At 42.2% G+C, this 20,116-nt stretch overlaps 1 protein-coding gene across 3 annotated transcripts in view; it reads right to left on the bottom strand.

The window, feature by feature from the left end:
* Nucleotides 1-735: 735 nt before the first annotated feature.
* The window catches only part of atp13a2 (ATPase cation transporting 13A2), a 45,601-nt gene continuing 26,220 nt past the window's right edge, over nucleotides 736-20,116 (bottom strand). For 2 of the 3 annotated variants that reach the window (XM_029621985.2, XM_029621986.2), the window contains exons 26-29: nucleotides 18,405-18,628; nucleotides 10,784-10,935; nucleotides 10,272-10,444; nucleotides 736-1,717 (exon numbers count right to left, since the gene is read on the bottom strand). In XM_029621985.2, the coding sequence (XP_029477845.2) occupies nucleotides 1,550-1,717; nucleotides 10,272-10,444; nucleotides 10,784-10,935; nucleotides 18,405-18,628 (717 nt within the window). In that variant the 3' untranslated portion in view covers nucleotides 736-1,549. The remainder of the gene's footprint in view (nucleotides 1,718-10,271; nucleotides 10,445-10,783; nucleotides 10,936-18,404; nucleotides 18,629-20,116) is intronic. The other variant, XM_029621987.2, reaches the window with a different exon arrangement.

Here is a 20,116-nt window from a genome sequence, read left to right as displayed (position 1 = left end):
ACCCGCAGAGAGCTGGGACCAAAGTAATAAAGCCTACCATCAGCAAGGGCATTGAAGATGAAACCTGGCTTGGTCTTTCAGCATGACAATGATCCCAAACACACTGCCCGGGCAACGAAGGAGTGGCTTCGTAAGAAGCATTTCAATGTCCTGGAGTGGCCTAGCCAGTCTCCAGATCTCAACCCTGTAGAAAATCTTTGGAGGGAGTTGAAAGTCCATGTTGCCCAGCAACAGCCCCAAAACATCACTGCTCTAGAGGAGATCTGCATGGAGGAATGAGCCAAAATACCAGCAACAGTGTGTAAAAACCTTGTGAAGACTTACAGAAAACATTTGACCTCTGTCATTGCCAACAAAGGGTATATAACAAAGTCTTGAGATAAACTTTTGTTATTGACCAAATACTTATTTTCCACCATAATTTGCAAATAAATTCATAAAAAATCCTACAATGTGATTTTCTGGATTTTTTTTCTAATTTTATCTGTCATAGTTGGAAGTGTACCTATGATGAAAATTACAGGCCTCTCATCTTTTTAAGTGGGAGAACTTGCACAATTGGTGGCTGACTAAATACTTTTTTGCCCCCACTGTATAACATCCACATTTGTTGTCCATTGGTGTCCCGTATTGAACACATTGATGGGATCAAATTAGCTCTCTTGTAAACATTTCACTTTTCTCTAAAGTGTTGCAACCACCTACCTCTGAGAAACATTAATACAACCTGACAAGAACATTTAAAAAATAGTTTTATTCCTAATACTATTGAACATTTGAGCTTTTCATAATCTTATATCACTGGCTGGTATTTATTTTATTTAACTTGGCAAATCAGTTAAGAGCAAATTCTAATTTACAATGATGGCCTACCCCGGACAACGCTGGGCCAATTGTGCGCCGCCCTATGGGACTCCCAATCATGGCCAGTTGTGACACCTAACACTGAGATGCAGTGCCTTGCGCCACTCGGCAGCCCAGTGGCACAGTATTGTACTTCACACTGCTGTTGAAAAGGAAAAATGTGTGAAACAGACTTCAGAGGTTTGTTCACTGTCCTCACTGCGACATTGTGGATGTGGCTCAGATCCTAGGCACTCTTTGGCTGGGGAAATATTGAGAGAGTTCGATTAAAATGAACCACGGTTCACCGGTCTATGGCTTGTGATGTAAATGGGCGAAAGCAGTGAGGGAGGAGCGCCTTTATCAAATTGAAGAGTAATCTGCACCGCTCGGTCATGTCAACAATGGAGCATGGTTTATCGATAAAATGTTAAAATTTTTTAACTTTCATTGGGAAGACAGAAAGCGTTAATCTAAAGCAATCACTTTTACATGTGAACACAGAATCCTACTCATTACTTCACCTACATCACTTTTGTTTAGAGCCGACTTCGCCATCGGACAGAGCTGGGCACTTGGCTGACTCATCCCCAGGAGGCAGCAGGGTTCCAAAACTAATGCTATCGGTTTAGACTCCTCCCACCGAGGCAACCTGGGCCAGATAATCAAATCTCTCAATATTGTGCAATGGGAGGAGAGGCTGATGCTAGCTCAGGCCAATGACTGTGCACTGGGGCGGGACTAGTGGTTGGTCCAGGGGGGGCCAGGAGGGAGAGTCTGACAGGAGGACGTCTAGGCGCTTGTACTGCTTCTTGGACTGGCGCCTCCCTCGGAGCAGACGCAGGCAGTTCAGCATACCTCGGTCTATCAGCATCTACAGGAGAGCCAGTAGGATATAGTCACACAGTCATTGAGTACGTTTAAATGCATAGTAATCATTTTATATTAAACTGATAATGGCAGTATGCAGATTATGCAATAGTCACGTAAACACCTTACTCTGCTTATCTTAATTGGCTTAAGGTCAAGTTTAAAGTAAGCATATGGGGCCTCTTATCAATCATGCGTTGGCACAAATCTGCGTAAACCATGTCTGGAATCATTTCCACACAAAATGTGATTTATCAATATGAACATTTGCTTGAGTGCATACATTTCACGCACAGCCATGCGTAGGCACAGTGCCAAGTGGTGGAATAAGGGAACTATTTGTCAAGCGTAGAATGGGGAAAATGTGTGAAATTGTGAGTAATAATATACATTTTTTCTACTTCATTGTGAATTCATGCAACATACTGTATCTGGTCAGGCTATATCACATAATTTGACCACAGTGGATTTGCTACGATAATAATTAGGGCTGAACCCAAATAGTCGACTTGTCAGTCGACCAAGCAAATATATATTTTTTCATGGCACACGGGAGACCTGTCTTATTTGCGCCCATCTTTAGTGAACTAATCCATAGCGGAGACTGAGACAAAGGCTCTGCATGGTCAATTTGACATCTGCAGTGGCCGTACAGCATTTACTGTGATGAGGCCTCCGCAGAAGTCTAAGCAAACATACATTTTGCACATCTAAGTGAGTTCGTGTTCATACAGGACCTCCCGCACCACACCTACCATCAACCAATCATGTCAATGCAGGGCTATAAGGAGCCCTCCGCCTTGATTTGGCCTCCAGAGGTTCCGCAATTGCGTCACACCCTCCATACGAAGCCACCAACCATATTTACATCTCAAGCATAAATTGTCTTTAATCCATTGTGGAGGCCACGGGGATGGCACAGTACAAGAAGAAGTGTAGTGTGGCTAAAATGCACCTCTCTCTCCAGAATGCGCGCTCTCCCGACAATTTGTGTACATTCATTGTTTCATAACATCATTGTGTGAATTGTTTGCATCTATCAATTCCCCATTACATATCACCAGTAGTATATTTACCGTTAATTCCTATTCTGTTTGTTTGTCTACAGTAATTTCTGTTAATGCATTCAATATATTATTATATTGTTAGCAGAGCACACAATCTATGCTACACTTTTGAGAAACAAGTAAACTTAGTCAGTCTTTGTTTGGAGTGCTCCTGTCAATGTTGAGTAAGGACGTTCACAATCAGGTAGAAGTAGGCCTATATGCTCGCAAATGTATGCATATAAATGTTTCCATTTGGGGATCTGATAGTATTTCTGATTGGCTTAACGCACTACCACGAATGAGCTGTGGAGCTTTTCAAAGTAGGCTAATGTTTTCTTTACCTCAAAACGGCAAGCAAACAAAGTCCGTTTTTTACATCCATTGAGAATGACAATAGTTCCTCAATGTATTTGAAAAATCTTTACAGTTCTCTCCTTTTCGATAACCACTCAGCGTGAAAGAGAAAAATGTAATTCTCTGATCCTTCGGCCCAAAATAGTTGAAACAACGTTTCAAGTTCGTTGCAGACAGGGCCATGCATAGTCAATGTGATTTATAGGATAATTATTTTTATCAGGATATTTTATAATTGCAGGCTGCAATGATCGAATTTGTTTGCTTTATAGGCAATTTTTACATAGTTGGCAATATAAGTTACTTTTTAGGTTTATCATTTTCATTTAGATTTGGATAACCACATGACAATGATTTTAAGATGCGAAGACATTATACATTTAAATTAAACTGTGCATATGAAAACCATAACTGGCAAGAGAAATTGACATTTCACATGAGAAAAAACTTAGCTGACTCCTTGTTTAGGCTATAGAGCCCCACAGTGGAGGTGTGTGTCATAATACGCATAAAACCTAGCTGTCAAACAGGGAAATGGTTCTAATAGTTTTTTCCCCCATAGAGGATTTTTAGAAAGACTTCAAATAAGGGCAGTGTTTCATGTAGGCTCACCGTGACAGTGTCTATCGAATCATGTCAATATATTTGGCTCTATTTACATTGATTCGAAAATGCATCAAAGTAAACAAAAATACACAACTTGCACAAGACCATTCACAGAATTGTCAATTTAAAGACATTTTGCCAATTTATTCATTACTACATTTAGGTAACATTAGATAGTTAATCCAGAGATTCTTACATTTTCCTCGATTCAGGAGTCTCGTCCAGACCAACATGGCATTTGTAGTTCTTTATGATAGCCAAATTAGCATTTCATTTTTGGGGGGGCCAAGTATAACTGATCAAATTATGAAAAAGACAAGCATTGTAATTTTGAACTCCATAAAGTGAGTGTGGAAGAAGTTAAACAATAATTTATCTATCAACAACGACAAGCCACCGGGATCTAACAACTTGGATGGGAAATTACTGAGGATAATAGCGGCTGATATTGCCACTCCTATTTGCCATATCTTCAATCTAAGCCTATAAGAAAGTGTGTCCTTAGGCCTGGAGGGGAGCAAAAGTAATTCCGATAACCATGAATAGTAAAGCCCCCTTTACTGTCTCAAATAGGCGACCAATAAGCCTTTTACCAACCCTTAATAAACTTTTGGAAAAAATTGTGTTTGACCAGACACAAAACTATTTTACTGTAAACAAATTGACAACAGACTTTCAGCACGCTTATAGGGAGGACACTCAACAAGCACAGCGCTTACACAAATGACTGATGATTGGCTGAGAGAAAGATTGAGGGAGCTTTTTTGCGGCTTTTGACATTATCGATCATAGTCTGCTGATGGAAAAGCATGTTTTATGCCTTTACACCCCCTGCTATATTGTGGATAAAGAGTCTAACAGAACACAGAGGGCATTCTTTAATGGAAGCATCTCCAACATAATCCTGGTAAAATCAGGCCCCTTACTTTTTTCAATCTTTACTAATGACATGCAACTGGCCTTGAGTAAAGCCAGTGTGTCTATGTATGCGGTTGACTGAACACTATACACGTCAGCTACTAGAGTGAAATCACGGCAACATTTAACAAAAAGTTGCAGTTAGTTTCAGAATGGGTGGCAAGGAATACATTTTTCCTAAATATTTCCAACTAAAAGCATTGTATTTGGGACAAATCATTCACTAAAACCTAAATCTTATAATACATGTGGTAATTTAGGAAGTTGAGGTGACTAAACTGCTTGGAGTAACCCTGGACTGTAAACTGTCATGGTCAAAACATATTGATACAACAGTATCTTAGATGTGGAGAAGTCTGTCCATAATAAAGCGCTGCTCTGCCTTCTTAACAACACTATAAACAAGGCAGGTCCTACAGGCCCTAATTTTGTCAAACCTGGACTACTGTTTAGTAGTGTGGTCAGGTGCCACAAAGAGGGACTTAGGAAAAGTACACAGAGAGCTAACATTGATAATACGCATGTCAATCTATCATCTACTGACGGAACGCAAGAGGTGGCTAGAGGTGGCTAACAACAGACCTCCATCCTATGCTAGCTTGCTACCGATGTCCTGGCTAGCTGTCTAAATCGCCGTGACCCCCAAACCAACCTCTACACTCACTGGACCCTTTTGATCACTCGACTAAGGATGCCTCTCCTTAATGTCAATATGTCTTGTCCATTGCTGTTCTGGTTAGTGTTTATTGGCTTATTTCACTGTAGAGCCTCTAGTCCTGCTCACTATACCTTATCCAACTTATTAGTTCCACCACCCACACATGCAATGACATCTCCTGGTTTCAATTATGTTTCTAGAGACAATATCTCTCTCTTCATCACTCAATAACTAGGTTTACCTCCACTGTATTCACATCCTACCATACCTTTGTCTGTACATTATACCTTGATGCTATTTTATCGCCCCCAGAAACCTCCTTTTACTCTCTGTTCCAGACGTTCTAGACGACCAATTCTTATTGCTTTTAGCCGTACCCTTATTCTTCTCCTCCTATGTTCCTCTGGCGATGTAGAGGTGAATCCAGGCCGTGCAGTGCCTAGCTCCACTCCTATTCCCCAGGCGCTCTCTTTTGATGACTTCTGTAACTGTAATAGCCTTGGTTTCATGCATGTTAACATTAGAAGCCTCCTCCCTAAGTTTGTTCTATTCACTGCTTTAGCACACTCTGCCAACCCGGATGTTCTAGCTGTGTCTGAATCCTGGCTTAGGAAGACCACCAAAAATTCAGAAATTTTAATTCCAAACTACAACATTTTCAGACAAGATAGAACTGCCAAAGGGGGCGGTGTTGCAATCTACTGCAAAGATAGCCTGCAGAGTTCTGTCCTACTATCCAGGTCTGTACCCAAACAATTTGAACTTCTACTTTTAAAAATCCACCTCTCTAAAAACAAGTCTCTCACCGTTGCCGCCTGCTATAGACCACCCTCTGCCCCCAGCTGTGCTCTGGACACCATATGTGAACTGATTGCCCCCCATCTATCTTCAGAGCTCGTGCTGCTAGGCGACCTAAACTGGAACATGGTTAACACCCCAGCCATCCTACAATCTAAACTTGATGCCCTCAATCTCACACAAATTATCAATGAACCTACCAGGTACCCCCCCAAAGCCTTAAACACGGGCACCCTCATAGATATCATCCTAACCAACTTCCCCTCTAAATACACCTCTGCTGTCTTCAACCAAGATCTCAGCGATCACTGCCTCATTGCCTGCATCCGTAATGGGTCAGCGGTCAAACGACCTCCACTCATCACTGTAAAACGCTCCCTGAAACACTTCAGCGAACAGGCCTTTCTAATCGACCTGGCCGGGGTATCCTGGAAGGATATTGATCTCATCCCGTCAGTAGAGGATGCCTGGATATTTTTTTTAAATGCCTTCCTAACCATCTTAAATAAACATGCCCCATTCAAGAAATTTAGAACCAGGAACAGATATAGCCCTTGGTTCTCCCCAGACCTGACTGCCCTTAACCAACACAAAAACATCCTATGGCGTTCTGCATTAGCATCGAACAGCCCCGTGATATGCAGCTGTTCAGGGAAGCTAGAAACCGTTATACACAGGCAGTTAGAAAAGCCAAGGCTAGCTTTTTCAAGCAGAAATTTGCTTCCTGCAACACTAACTCAAAAAAGTTCTGGGACACTGTAAAGTCCATGGAGAATAAGAACACCTCCTCCCAGCTGCCCACTGCACTGAAGATAGGAAACACTGTCACCACTGATAAATCCACCATAATTGAGAATTTCAATAAGCATTTTTCTACGGCTGGCCATGCTTTCCACCTGGCTACTCCTACCCCGGTCAACAGCACTGCACCCCAACAGCAACTCGCCCAAGCCTTCCCCATTTCTCCTTCTCCCACATCCATTCAGCTGAAGTTCTGAAAGAGCTGAAAAATCTGGACCCCTACAAATCAGCCGGGCTAGACAATCTGGACCCTTTCTTTCTAAAATTATCTGCCGAAATTGTTGCCACCCCTATTACTAGCCTGTTCAACCTCTCTTTCGTGTCGTCTGAGATTCCCAAAGATTGGAAAGCAGCTGCGGTCATCCCCCTCTTCAAAGGGGGGGACACTCTTGACCCAAACTGCTACAGACCTATATCTATCCTACCATGCCTTTCTAAGGTCTTCGAAAGCCAAGTCAACAAACAGATTACCGACCATTTCGAATCTCACCATACCTTCTCTGCTATGCAATTTGGTTTCAGAGCTGGTCATGGGTGCACCTCAGCCACGCTCAAGGTCCTAAACGATATCTTAACCGCCATCGATAAGAAACATTACTGTGCAGCCGTATTCATTGATCTGGCCAAGGCTTTCGACTCTGTCAACCACCACATCCTCATCGGCAGACTCGACAGCCTTGGTTTCTCAAATGATTTTTATTTTATTTTACCTTTATTTAACTAGGCAAGTCAGTTAAGAACAAATTCTTATTTTCAATGACGGCCTAGGAACAGTGGGTTAACTGCCTGTTCAGGGGCAGAACGACAGATTTGTACCTTGTCAGCTCGGGGGTTTGAACTTGCAACCTTCCGGTTACTAGACCAACGCTCTAACCACTAGGCTACCCTGCCGCCCCAGGCGGCAATGATTGCCTCGCCTGGTTCATCAACTACTTCTCTGATAGAGTTCAGTGTGTCAAATCGGAGGGTCTGCTGTCCGGACCTCTGGCAGTCTCTATGGGGGTGCCACAGGGTTCAATTCTTGGACCGACTCTCTTCTCTGTATACATCAATGAGGTCGCTCTTGCTGCTGGTGAGTCTCTGATCCACCTCTATGCAGACGACACCATTCTGTATACTTCCGGCCCTTCTTTGGACACTGTGTTAACAACCCTCCAGGCAAGCTTCAATGCCATACAACTCTCCTTCCGTGGCCTCCAATTGCTCTTAAATACAAATAAAACTAAATGCATGCTCTTCAACCGATCGCTACCTGCACCTACCCGCCTGTCCAACATCACTACTCTGGACGGCTCTGACTTAGAATACGTGGACAACTACAAATACTTAGGTGTCTGGTTAGACTGTAAACTCTCCTTCTAGACCCACATCAAACATCTCCAATCCAAAGTTAAATCTAGAATTGGCTTCCTATTTCGCAACAAAGCATCCTTCACTCATGCTGCCAAACATACCCATGTAAAACTGACCATCCTACCAATCCTCGACTTTGGCGATGTCATTTACAAAATAGCCTCCAATACCCTACTCAACAAATTGGATGCAGTCTATCACAGTGCAATCCGTTTTGTCACCAAAGCCCCATATACTACCCACCATTGCGACCTGTACGCTCTCGTTGGCTGGCCCTCGCTTCATACTCGTCGCCAAACCCCCTGGCTCCATGTCATCTACAAGACTGGTCACCATAGCATCTCCCACCTGTAGCACACGCTCCAGCAGGTATATCTCTCTAGTCACCCCCAAAACCAATTCTTTCTTTGGCCGCCTCTCCTTCTAGTCCTCTGCTGCCAATGACTGGAACGAACTACAAAAATCTCTGAAACTGGAAACACTTATCTCCCTCACTAGCTTTAAGCACCAACTGTAAAGTGGCTGTTCCACTGGATGTCATAAGGTGAATGCACCAATTTGTAAGTCGCTCTGGATAAGAGCGTCTGCTAAATGACTTAAATGATAAATGAAATAAATGAACTGTCAGAGCATCTTACAGATTACTGCACCTGTACATAGCCCACCTATAATTTAGCCCAAACAACTACCTCTTTCCCAACTGTATTTAATTTATTTATTTATTTTGCTCCTTTGCACCCCATTATTTTTATTTATACTTTGCACATTCTTCCATTGCAAAACTACCATTCCAGTGTTTTACTTGCTATATTGTATTTACTTTGCCACCATGGCCTTTTTTGCCTTTACCTCCCTTCTCACCTAATTTGCTCACATTGTATATAGACTTGTTTATACTGTATTATTGACTGTATGTTTGTTTTACTCCATGTGTAACTCTGTGTCGTTGTATGTGTTGAACTGCTTTGCTTTATCTTGGCCAGGTCGCAATTGTAAATGAGAACTTGTTCTCAACTTGCCTACCTGGTTAAATAAAGGTGAAATAAAATACATTTTAAAAAATGAATCAAAGTGGAAGAGAGATTGACTTCGTCACTACTTGTTTTTGTAAGACGTGTTGACAAGCTGAATGTACCGAGCTGTTTGTTTAAACTACTACCACACAGCTCGGACACCCATGCATACCCCACAAGACATACCACCAGAGGTCTCTTCACAAACCCCAAGTCCAGAACAGACTATGGGGGCAACACAGTACTACATAGAGCCATGGCTACATGGAACTCTATTCCACATCAGGTAACTGATGCAAGCAGTAGAATCAGATTTTTTTCTTTTTAAACAGGTAAAAATACACCTTATGGAACAACGGGGACTGTGAAGATACACACAGGTACGGACACACGCACACACTCTACACGGACATACATTGTAGATATGTAGTGGTGTAATAATGTTATATGATGTAAGTGCCTTAATGTGTTTGGACCACTGGAAGAGTAGCTAATGGGGATCCCTAATAAATACAAAAATGTAATGTCATGTCGTATTTTAAATTGTATATAACTTCCTTAATGTTGCTGGGTCATTTGCGTCTTACTTCATCAAACAGTATGCTTAAAGCATCAGACAAGCTCAATGCATATATAGTTGATTCTATAAAAAAATGATGATGTGAGTTCGGAACAACTGAATGTTGAAGTAGTTTTCACATACACATTTTATATGTCCAAACTCAAACAAAAAAAATTGCTTCCGAAAAATAACATGGTCGCTGTTGTAGGAAGTTTATTTTGATTGCCGATTTCTCTGAATTTATCAGAGTGCCATCAAGTAGCCTGATTTCAGATGTGTCCATGTAAACAGGATTTTTGGGGAAATCGTTCGTAAATGTTTTAATCAAACTATTATATTAATCTGATGATCCACAATAAATCGCATTATTGTGTGCATGTAACCACACTCACTAAGCGCTGAATACTAACATGAGATTACCTCAACGAAGGAAGGACAATTTTTACCTCCAATAGGAAGCAGAAGACAAAGTTGAGTGCGGCCAGGGCCACCAGCAGGATTTTGAAGTTCATATCAGGGATGTAGTAAAGCTTCAGCAGCTTGCGCAGGAAAGGCACGGGAGCTAGCACCAGCCAACTCATCAGAGCGAACAAGACCAGCAGCACACACACAAAAACCACTGATAGGAGAGAGAGAGAAAAGATGGGCATCATGTAAGAGACCTTGGCAGCTACTGTGATTATCAGAGTTTACTGTTTAAAGGGATAGTTCACTCAAATCTAAGTGTCAGATGGTTAAGTACCTTAACATTGTTTAAGTGGATTTAAAACCACTTTTTAAATTGACCAATCAAGTAAACTATCCGTTACAGCACACTGAATGAACGTCAAGGAGGGGAAAGGAGACCCAGCAACAGGTGCTTTTTTTGTGGCTTTGATTTGCAAGGCACGTTCATACAACATTACCGAACCCCACAAAGAATGATGTGATGTCTGGAGCACCTTGGTTGGTGCCTCACCGTTGTAGTACAGAGGTCTCTTGTAGGGGTATCCTTTAGTCACCACCACCGCCATGATGATGTACTGGTACCCCGACAGGTCAAACACACTGGTGTCCTCAAGGTTGGGCAGGTTCGCTGCTCCTGACATTGTTGAATTGAGAGGAACAAACCTGAAAGGATGGATGAAGAGAGGAATAATTCATATTAATTTACCTAGACATTCCCCCACAATGTACTGAATTTGTTGAAAGGCATTGAGTTGCTGTGTTTTTGATACATAATTTTAAACCTCAATGTGACTGAGTCACACCCAAAACCCTTCTTATTATTCCTTTGGTCCTTCTCAAGGATCTATTCCAATGAGAACTCCTTAATTCCCCCTCCGCAAAACATCAGAACATTATTCTGTGTCATTAAGAATAGGGCTGGGAATTGTCAGGGACATCACAATACTTCGGTGCTGATAAAATATGTATTAGGATTTTATTGGGATTCTATGTTCCAAACATATCAAATCAAATTTAATTTTGTCACATACACACGCAGATGTTAATGCGAGTGTAGCGAAATGCTTGTGCTTCTAGTTCCGACAATGCAGTAATAACCAACGAGTAATCTAACCTAACAATTTCAAAACTACTACCTTAAAGACACAAGTGTAAGGGGATAAAGAATATGTACATAAAGATATATGAATGCGTGATGGTACAGAGTGGCATAGGCAAGATACAGTAGATGGTATTGAGTGCAGTATTTACATATGAGATGAGTATGTAAACAAAGTGGCATAGTTAAAGTGGCTAGTGATACATGTATTACATAAGGATGCAGTAGATGATATAGAGTACAGTATATACGTATACATATGAGATGAATAATGTAGGGTATGTAAACATTATATTAGGTAGCATTGTTTAAAGTGGCTAGTGATATATTTTACATCATTTCCCATCAATTCCCATTATTAAAGTGGCTGGAGTTGAGTCAATGTGTTGGCAGCAGCCACTCAATGTTAGTGGTGGCTGTTTAACAGTCTGATGGCCTTGAGATAGAAGCTGTTTTTCAGTCTCTCGGTCCCAGCTTTGATGCACCTGTACTGACCTCGCCTTCTGGATGATAGCGGGGTGAACAGGCAGTGGCTCGGGTGGTTGTTGTCCTTGATGATCTTTATGGCCTTCCTGTGACATCGGGTGGTGTAGGTGTCCTGGAGGGCAGGTAGTTTGCCCCCGGTGATGCGTTGTGCAGACCTCACTACCCTCTGGAGAGCCTTACGGTTGTGGGCGGAGCAGTTGCCGTACCAGGCGGTGATACAGCCCGACAGGATGCTCTCGATTGTGCATCTGTAGAAGTTTGTGAGTGCTTTTGGTGACAAGCCAAATTTCTTCAGCCTCCTGAGGTTGAAGAGGCGCTGCTACACCTTCTTCACGATGCTGTCTGTGTGGGTGGATCAATTCAGTTTGGCTGTGATGTGTACGCCGAGGAACTTAAAACTTACTACCCTCTCCACTACTGTTCCATCGATGTGGATAGGGGGGTGTTCCCTCAGCTGTTTCCTGAAGTCCACAATCATCTCCTTAGTTTTGTTGACGTTGAGTGTGAGGTTATTTTCCTGACACCACACTCCGAGGGCCCTCACCTCCTCCCTGTAGGCCGTCTCGTCGTTGTTGGTAATCAAGCCTACCACTGTTGTGTCGTCCGCAAACTTGATGATTGAGTTGGAGGCGTGCGTGGCCACGCAGTCGTGGGTGAACAGGGAGTACAGGAGAGGGCTCAGAACGCACCCTTGTGGGGCCCCAGTGTTGAGGATCAGCGGGGTGGAGATGTTGTTGCCTACCCTCACCACCTGGGGGCGGCCCGTCAGGAAGTCCCGTACCCAGTTGCACAGGGCAGGGTCGAGACCCAAGGTCTCGAGCTTGATGACGAGCTTGGAGGGCACTATGGTGTTAAATGCCGAGCTGTAGTCGATGAACAGCATTCTCACATAGGTATTCCTCTTGTCCAGATGGGTTAGGGCAGTGTGCAGTGTGGTTGAGATTGCATCGTCTGTGGACCTATTTGGGCGGTAAGCAAATTGGAGTGGGTCTAGGGTGTCAGGTAGGGTGGAGGTGATATGGTCCTTGACTAGTCTCTCAAAGCACTTCATGATGACGGAAGTGAGTGCTACGGGGCGGTAGTCGTTTAGCTCAGTTACCTTAGCTTTCTTGGGAACAGGAACAATGGTGGCCCTATTGAAGCATGTGGGAACAACAGACTGGGATAGGGATTGATTGAATATGTCCGTAAACACACCAGCCAGCTGGTCTGCGCATGCTCTGAGGGCGCGGCTGGGGATGCCGTCTGGGCCTGCAGCCTTGCGAGGGTTGACACGTTTAAATGTTTTCCTCACGTCGGCTGCAGTGAAGGAGAGTCCGCATGTTTTAGTTGCGGGCCGTGTCAGTGGCACTGTATTGTCCTCAAAGTGGGCAAAAAAGTTATTTAGTCTGCCTGGGAGCAAGACATCCTGGTCCGTGACGGGACTAGTTTTTTTTTTGTAATCCGTGATTGACTGTAGACCCTGCCACATACCTCTTGTGTCTGAGCCGTTGAATTGAGATTCTACTTTGTCTCTATACTGACGCTTAGCTTGTTTGATTGCCTTGCGGAGGGAATAGTTACACTGTTTGTATTCGGTCATGTTTCCAGTCACCTTGCCCTGATTAAAAGCAGTGGTTCGCGCTTTCAGTTTCACGCGAATGCTGCACACTATGTCTGTTTCAGATGGACAAGAGAGAGCCATGAAAAAAATTGTTTTAAAAATATTTCCAGCCATGGAAATAAGTGCTAAAAACATGTTGGCTCACCATTTAATAATAACATAGAGAACAAGCTATAGGACGAGTTTTGGAGCAGGTACAGCCGACTAAACTAGAGGTAGCTAACGTTAACTACCTACCAATTATTAAAACAAATATTTTATTTTTAGAATCGATAAGTGGAGTCAGTATCATATTTGAATTTTTTTTAAATCTGCAAAAATTACATTGAGATACTGTTTTGATCCCCCAACACTAATTACTAATATTATTAGGGCTGACCACATTTAGTCGACTGGTTGATTGTTTAATTGATAGGTTGTTGGTCGATAAAGATTGATTTTAGTCGAGCAGTGGCAAATGTTTATAAAAACAATTATGGCACACGAGACAACAACTGTCTGATTCACGCCTGTCAGAATCTATTGCGGAGGCTGCGGTGATGGCACACCAGTATCACCAGTAGAACATTTACTGTTAATTCCTAATCTACAATGTTTGTTTGGTTTATTTCTGTTAATGCCGGGGCGGCAGGGTAGCCTAGTGGTTAGAGTGTTGTACTAGTAACCGGAAGGTTGTAAGTTCAAACCCCCGAGCTGACAAGGTACAAATCTGTCGTTCTGCCCCTGAACAGGCAGTTAACCCACTGTTCCTAGGCCGTCATTGAAAATAAGTGATAATAACTGACTTGCCTGGTTAAATAAAGGTAAAATAAAAAAATTACAGTCTTACCGTTGCCATTGTCGGAGTGGGCACGTTGTTTGCAGAGTGCACAACCTTGGCTACACTTGTGAGAAAAGTTTGTTTATTTCATTCCATTTGTGAATTTATTCATTTACTTTTGTTTGGGGTGCTCTTGTCAATCTTGAGTAAGGACACGCAACTGATTACGCTTGTAGGACTAGTCTACCTGGCCTGAGTGCAAATGTAGGCCTATAAAATGTACCCATTTGGGGATCTGATACTATTTCTGATTTTCTTAACTCACCATCACTGTGGAGCTTCTCAAAGTATTTTTCTCTTTGCATCAAACAGCAAGTAAACAAAGTCTGTTTTTACATCCATTGATAGTGACAATCAGGGCCGGCCCTCCCATTAGGCGGCCACCTATGGCGGCCACCTATGGCGGCACTTGTATTTGGGGTGGAATTTTGACAATTGGCTGCCACCCTCCGGCGCCCCTGATCGGCTGCTACACCGCCCGCGGCACCCCAGCCACCAACATAGCGTTGCTGCAGTTCCCGTCCCCACCCCATTCCCGCTTCTCCAGAAGTTCACTCCCACTATCATTGGTAGCTATGGTGATGTGTATGTTTATATGGGATTATCCAATTGTGAAATATTAAAAATGAATCTGCCAATTAAATGATTGTATTTTTTGGGGGGTGTTGTGTGTGACAAACAATTAGTGATTAAGGCAGTAGCATAACCTAGCCTGTTAACGTTAGCTAGCTACTACTAGTGGATGTAATTTTAGCTAAAAGTAATCTATAGAGATTTTAAACTATTTGCTACCATGTCTAAGAGACAAAAACTATCAGGAAGCAAATATTAAAAATAAAATAAAAAATGAGAAGAGGCACAATCTCTAAACCAAAGAAATTCCCTGGTGTGCATGACCACCTAGATAGTTTCCAGAGGTAGAAGGAGCAGGAGATCAGGCTGGTGTCTAAGCAAACTCTGATGATTTGACTTCAGGACCATGGACAGCTAATGAGAAAAAACATCACTGACTGCAATGCAGCACCACAGCAGAGGAAAGAGGCCAATATAAGCGGAGCCAAAATAAATAAATGCTGAAACTGACGTTGGACAATCAAATTCGATATGTAAATAAACTAAATTCGTTAAGGCTGGGTCAATGACATAAAGCTTATACTACCCTGCTCCAGCGAAATAACGCCCACCATGCATTTATGAAAGCACTTGTTTCCAAAGCTCAAATGATCTTACTCTGTTTTACAGTTCTACAGGAATATTAAAATATATACTGTTGAAGTCGGAAGATTACATATACTTAGGTTGGAGTCATTAAAACTTGTTTTTCAATCACTCCACACATTTCTTGTTAACAAACTATAGTTTTGGCATGTCACTTAGGACATCTACTTTGTGCATGACACAAGTCGTTTTTCCAACAGCTGTTTACAGACAGATTATTTCACTTATAACTCACTGTATCACAATTCCAGTGGGTCAGAAGTTGACTGTGCCTTTAAAAAGTTTGGAAAATTCCAGAAAATGTCATGTCTTTAGAAGCTTCTAATAGACTAACTGACATCATTTGAGTCAATTGGAGGTGTACCTGTGGATGTATTTCAAGGCCTACCTTCAAACTCAGTGCCTCTTTGCTTGACATCATTGGAAAATCAAAAAAATTGTAGACCTCCACAAGTCTGGTTCATCTTTGGGAGCAATTTCCAAACGCCTGAAAGTACCACATTCATCTGTACGAACAATAGTACACAAGTATAAACACCATGGGACCACGCAACCATCATGCTGCTCAGGAAGGAGACGCGTTCTGGCTCCTAGAGATGAAAGTACTTCGATGCGAAAAGTGCAAATCAATCCCAGAAAAACAGGAAAGGACCTTGTGAAGATGCTGGAGGAAACAGGTACAAAAGTATCTATATCCACAGTAAAATGAGTCCTATTTCGACGCAACCTGAAAGGCCACTCAGCAAGGAAGAAGCCACTGCTCCAAAACCGCCATTAAAAAGACAGACTACGGTTTGCAACTGCACATAGGGACAAAGATCATAGAACACCATCCCAACCGTGAAGCACTGGGGTGGCAGCATCATGTTGTGGGGGTGCTTTGCTGCAGGAGGGACTGGTGCACTTCACAAAATAGATGGCATCATGAAGGAGGAAAATTATGTGGATATATTGAAGCAAAATTTCAAGACATCAGTCAGGAAGTTACAGCTCAGTCACAAATGGGTATTCCAAATGGACAATGACCCCAAGCATACTTCCAAAATTGTAGCAAAATGGCTTAAGGACAACAAAGTCAAGGTATTGGAGTGACCATCACAAAGCCCTGACCTCAATCCTATAGAAAAGCAGAACTGAAAAAGCGTGTGCGAGCAAGGAGGCCTACAAACCTGACTCAGTTACACCAGCTCTGTCAGGGGGAATGGGCCAAAATGCACCCAACTTATTGTGGGAAGGTTTTGGAAGGCTACCCTAAACATTTGACCCAAGTAAAAAATTTTTTAAAAAGGCAATGCTACCAAATACTAATTGAATGTATGTCAACTTTTGACCCACTGGGAATGTGATTAAATAAATAATTGTCTCTACTATTATTCTGACATTTCACATTCTTACAATAAAGTGGTGATCCTAACTGACCTAAAACAGGGAATCTTTACTAGGATTAAATGTCAGGAATTGTGAAAAATGTATTTGGCTAAGGTGTATGTAAACTTCCAACTTCAACTGTATGTTAAATATGTTATTTAAAAGTGTTATTTTTTTATTGTAATTGTAACAATTATGGGGTCGTGCCAAGATAACAGGTGGGATATTATTATTAAGAAACTCGGTTTCCTACTATAGGTAGTAGGTTGCATAGTGATAGCAACATTGTAACTCCCCAATGCAGAGGTTAAAGTAAAATTATCTTCTGCCTGGTAAGGGACCTCCTATATATGCACGCGTGCACCAAACATTTTTATGGGAATAAACATAGAATTGCATATATAATTGGAGCCTATTTCTTCATCTTCCAAAAAATAAGTGGTAAGCCTACCTGTTTGACAGACACAATTATCCTATTAGATGTCTGTATAGCCAAATACTGTAGAAATAAAATAAAACGTATCCAGTTTATATCAAGCGTTCCATAGCTATGCTTAACTCAGAGATGCCTTATGGTAGAAACAAGCTCTAAAATGCCCGCGAAAGATGTGACTCTGATGCATATGGGGATATATTGATTGATCCTCTCTATGACAATCTGAAGCTAAAACTGCAGCCTATAATAATCGAGGAGACAAGAAAAATAAAATTGACTTTGCTATTCTGTCCCTATTAATTGAGCTTTTCTCTTTCTGGAAAGAGAAGATGTTTGTTTAAACTCAGGCAGCTTTAAGGGAAGCACTTGTGTTTTGGGGTTATACAACGGACGAGTAGCCAGCAGTTGAATCTTACAGTTTTCTGTGTCAGTACAGCCTCTGTCTGGGTAGAAAGGTGCCATGCTTAGATTCATAGGGATGTCTAAGATGTCATTATTTTTGGTGATTTTATCAATGTAATCAGATTGAAGATATTAGGCTATGTTATTGACATTCAACTGATTATATAGCCTACTAACCAGAAGTGTTAAAAATTGTGTTTAATTTGTAGCATAGGCCTATTAATTGGGCTGCTATTAACTTTATAAATTAAACTGTTCCACGGAAATGTGCATATGAAAATCATAACTGGCACACAGATCAGTAGAACTGGTACGATAACTAGGCACTCCAAATGCGAAAGGTTGCCGTCTGCTGGTGTAGCCTATTACCGGCAACTTCAGGAGCATAACAGCAAAATCTGCAGCGTGGGAGGATGGCCGGGAACAGGTTATTTGTCTTCTGGTTAGGCTATATTGATCTCTGGCGCCCTCTTTAGTAATTTGTGTCTTAACAAGCTCAGTAACCTACATATAGTTGATTCATTCAAACATAGGTTGTGTCTAAATATGGAAAAATACACGTTTTAAAATGTCGACCAATCGAACAGATGGCTCTCGGTCGTTTTTTTTTTTGTCGGGGACAGCCCTAAATATTATACAGTATTAAAAGGTGCTATACAAATCTAGCTGATCATAATCACTATTCATAAATGGTTCTTACCAGTCCTGGGAGGTGGTGATCAGCAGAGCAGACACCTGGCCCAGGATGAGAAGCAGGGTGTGCAGCGTCAGGCTAGCCAGGACTGGCAGCGCCAGCAAGCTGGCTGGGGGCCTCTGGGGGTGCAGCTCTGTGCTTGGGCCCCCTTTCCCCATGACGATAGCCAGCAGCGTCACCAGGACCATGTCAAAGAACAGGAACTGCAGGTCACCCAGGTTAGTCTTCTCCTGAATGGGTTACACACAATAGAATCAACACATGCTATAGGTGGGGGAGGGTAAAATAACATTCCAAGGCATTCTACAGATCCAGACAAATGTTGTGCCTGTTAGATACAGTTGAAGTCGGAAGTTTACATACACCTTAGCCAAATACATTAAACTCAGTTTCTCACAATTCCTGACATTTAATCCGAGCAAAAATTCGGATCACCACTTTATTTTAAGAATGTGAAATGTCAAAAAAATAGTAGAGAGAATGATTTATTTCAGCTTTTATTTCTTTCATCACATCCCCAGTGGGTCAGAAGTTTACATACACTCAATTAGTATTTGGTAGCATTGCCTTTAAATTGGTCAAACGTTTCAGGTAGCCTTCCACAAGTTTCCCACAATAAGTTGGGTGAATTTTGGCCCATTCCTCCTGACAGAGCTGGTGTAAATGAGTCAGAGTTGTAGGCCTCCTTGTTCGCACATGCTTTTTCTGTTCTGCCCACACATTTTCTATGGGATTGAGGTCAGGGCTTTGTGATAGCCACTCCAATATCTTGACTTTGTTGTCCTTAAGCCATTTTGCCATAACTTTGGAAGTATGCTTGGGGTCATTGTCCATTTGGAAGACGCATTTGCGACCAAGCTTTAACTTCCTGCCTAATGTCTTGAGATGATGCTTCAATATATCCACATAATTTTCTTTCCCCAAGATACCATCTATTTTGTGAAGCGCACCAGTCCCTCCTGCAGCAAAGCACCCCCACAACATGATGCTTCCACCCCAGTGCTTCACGGTTGGGATGGTGTTCTTCGGCTTGCAAGCATCCCCCTTTTTCCTACAAACATAACGATGGTCATTATGGCCAAACAGTTCTATTTTTGTTTCATCAGACCAGAGGACATTTCTCCAAAAAGTATGATCTATGTCCCCATGTGCAGTTGCAAACAGTAGTCTGGATTTTTTTTATAGCGGTTTTGGAGCAGTGGCTTCTTCCTTGCTGAGCGTCCTTTCAGGTTATGTGAACATAGGACTCGTTTTACTGTGGATATAGGTACCTTTGTACCTATTTCCTCCAGCATGGTCCTTTGCTGTTGTTCTGGGATTGATTTGCACTTTTTGCACCAAAGTACGTTCATCTCTAGGAGACAGAATGTGTCTCCTTCCTGAGCGGTATGACAGCTGCATGGTCCCATGGTGTTTATACTCGCGTACTATTGTTTGTACAGATGAACGTGGTACCTTCAGGCGTTTGGAAATTGTTCCCAAGGATGAACCAGACTTGTGGAGGTCTACACATTTTTTTCTGAGGTCTTGGCTGATTTCTTTAGATTTTCCCATGATGTCAAGCAAAGAGGCACCGAGTTTGAAGGTAGGCCTTGAAATTCATCCACAGGTACACCTCCAATTGACTCAAATTATGTCAATTAGCCTATCAGAAGCTTCTAAAGCCATGACATCATTTTCTGGAATATTCCAAGCTGTTTAAAGGCACAGTCAGCTTA

The sequence above is a fragment of the Oncorhynchus nerka genome, linkage group LG20 (genome assembly GCF_034236695.1).
Source record: "Oncorhynchus nerka isolate Pitt River linkage group LG20, Oner_Uvic_2.0, whole genome shotgun sequence".
NCBI classification, from domain to species: domain Eukaryota; kingdom Metazoa; phylum Chordata; class Actinopteri; order Salmoniformes; family Salmonidae; genus Oncorhynchus; species Oncorhynchus nerka.
Note: the sequence above shows the minus strand (reverse complement) of the source record. Positions and strands in the feature narration are given on the sequence as shown.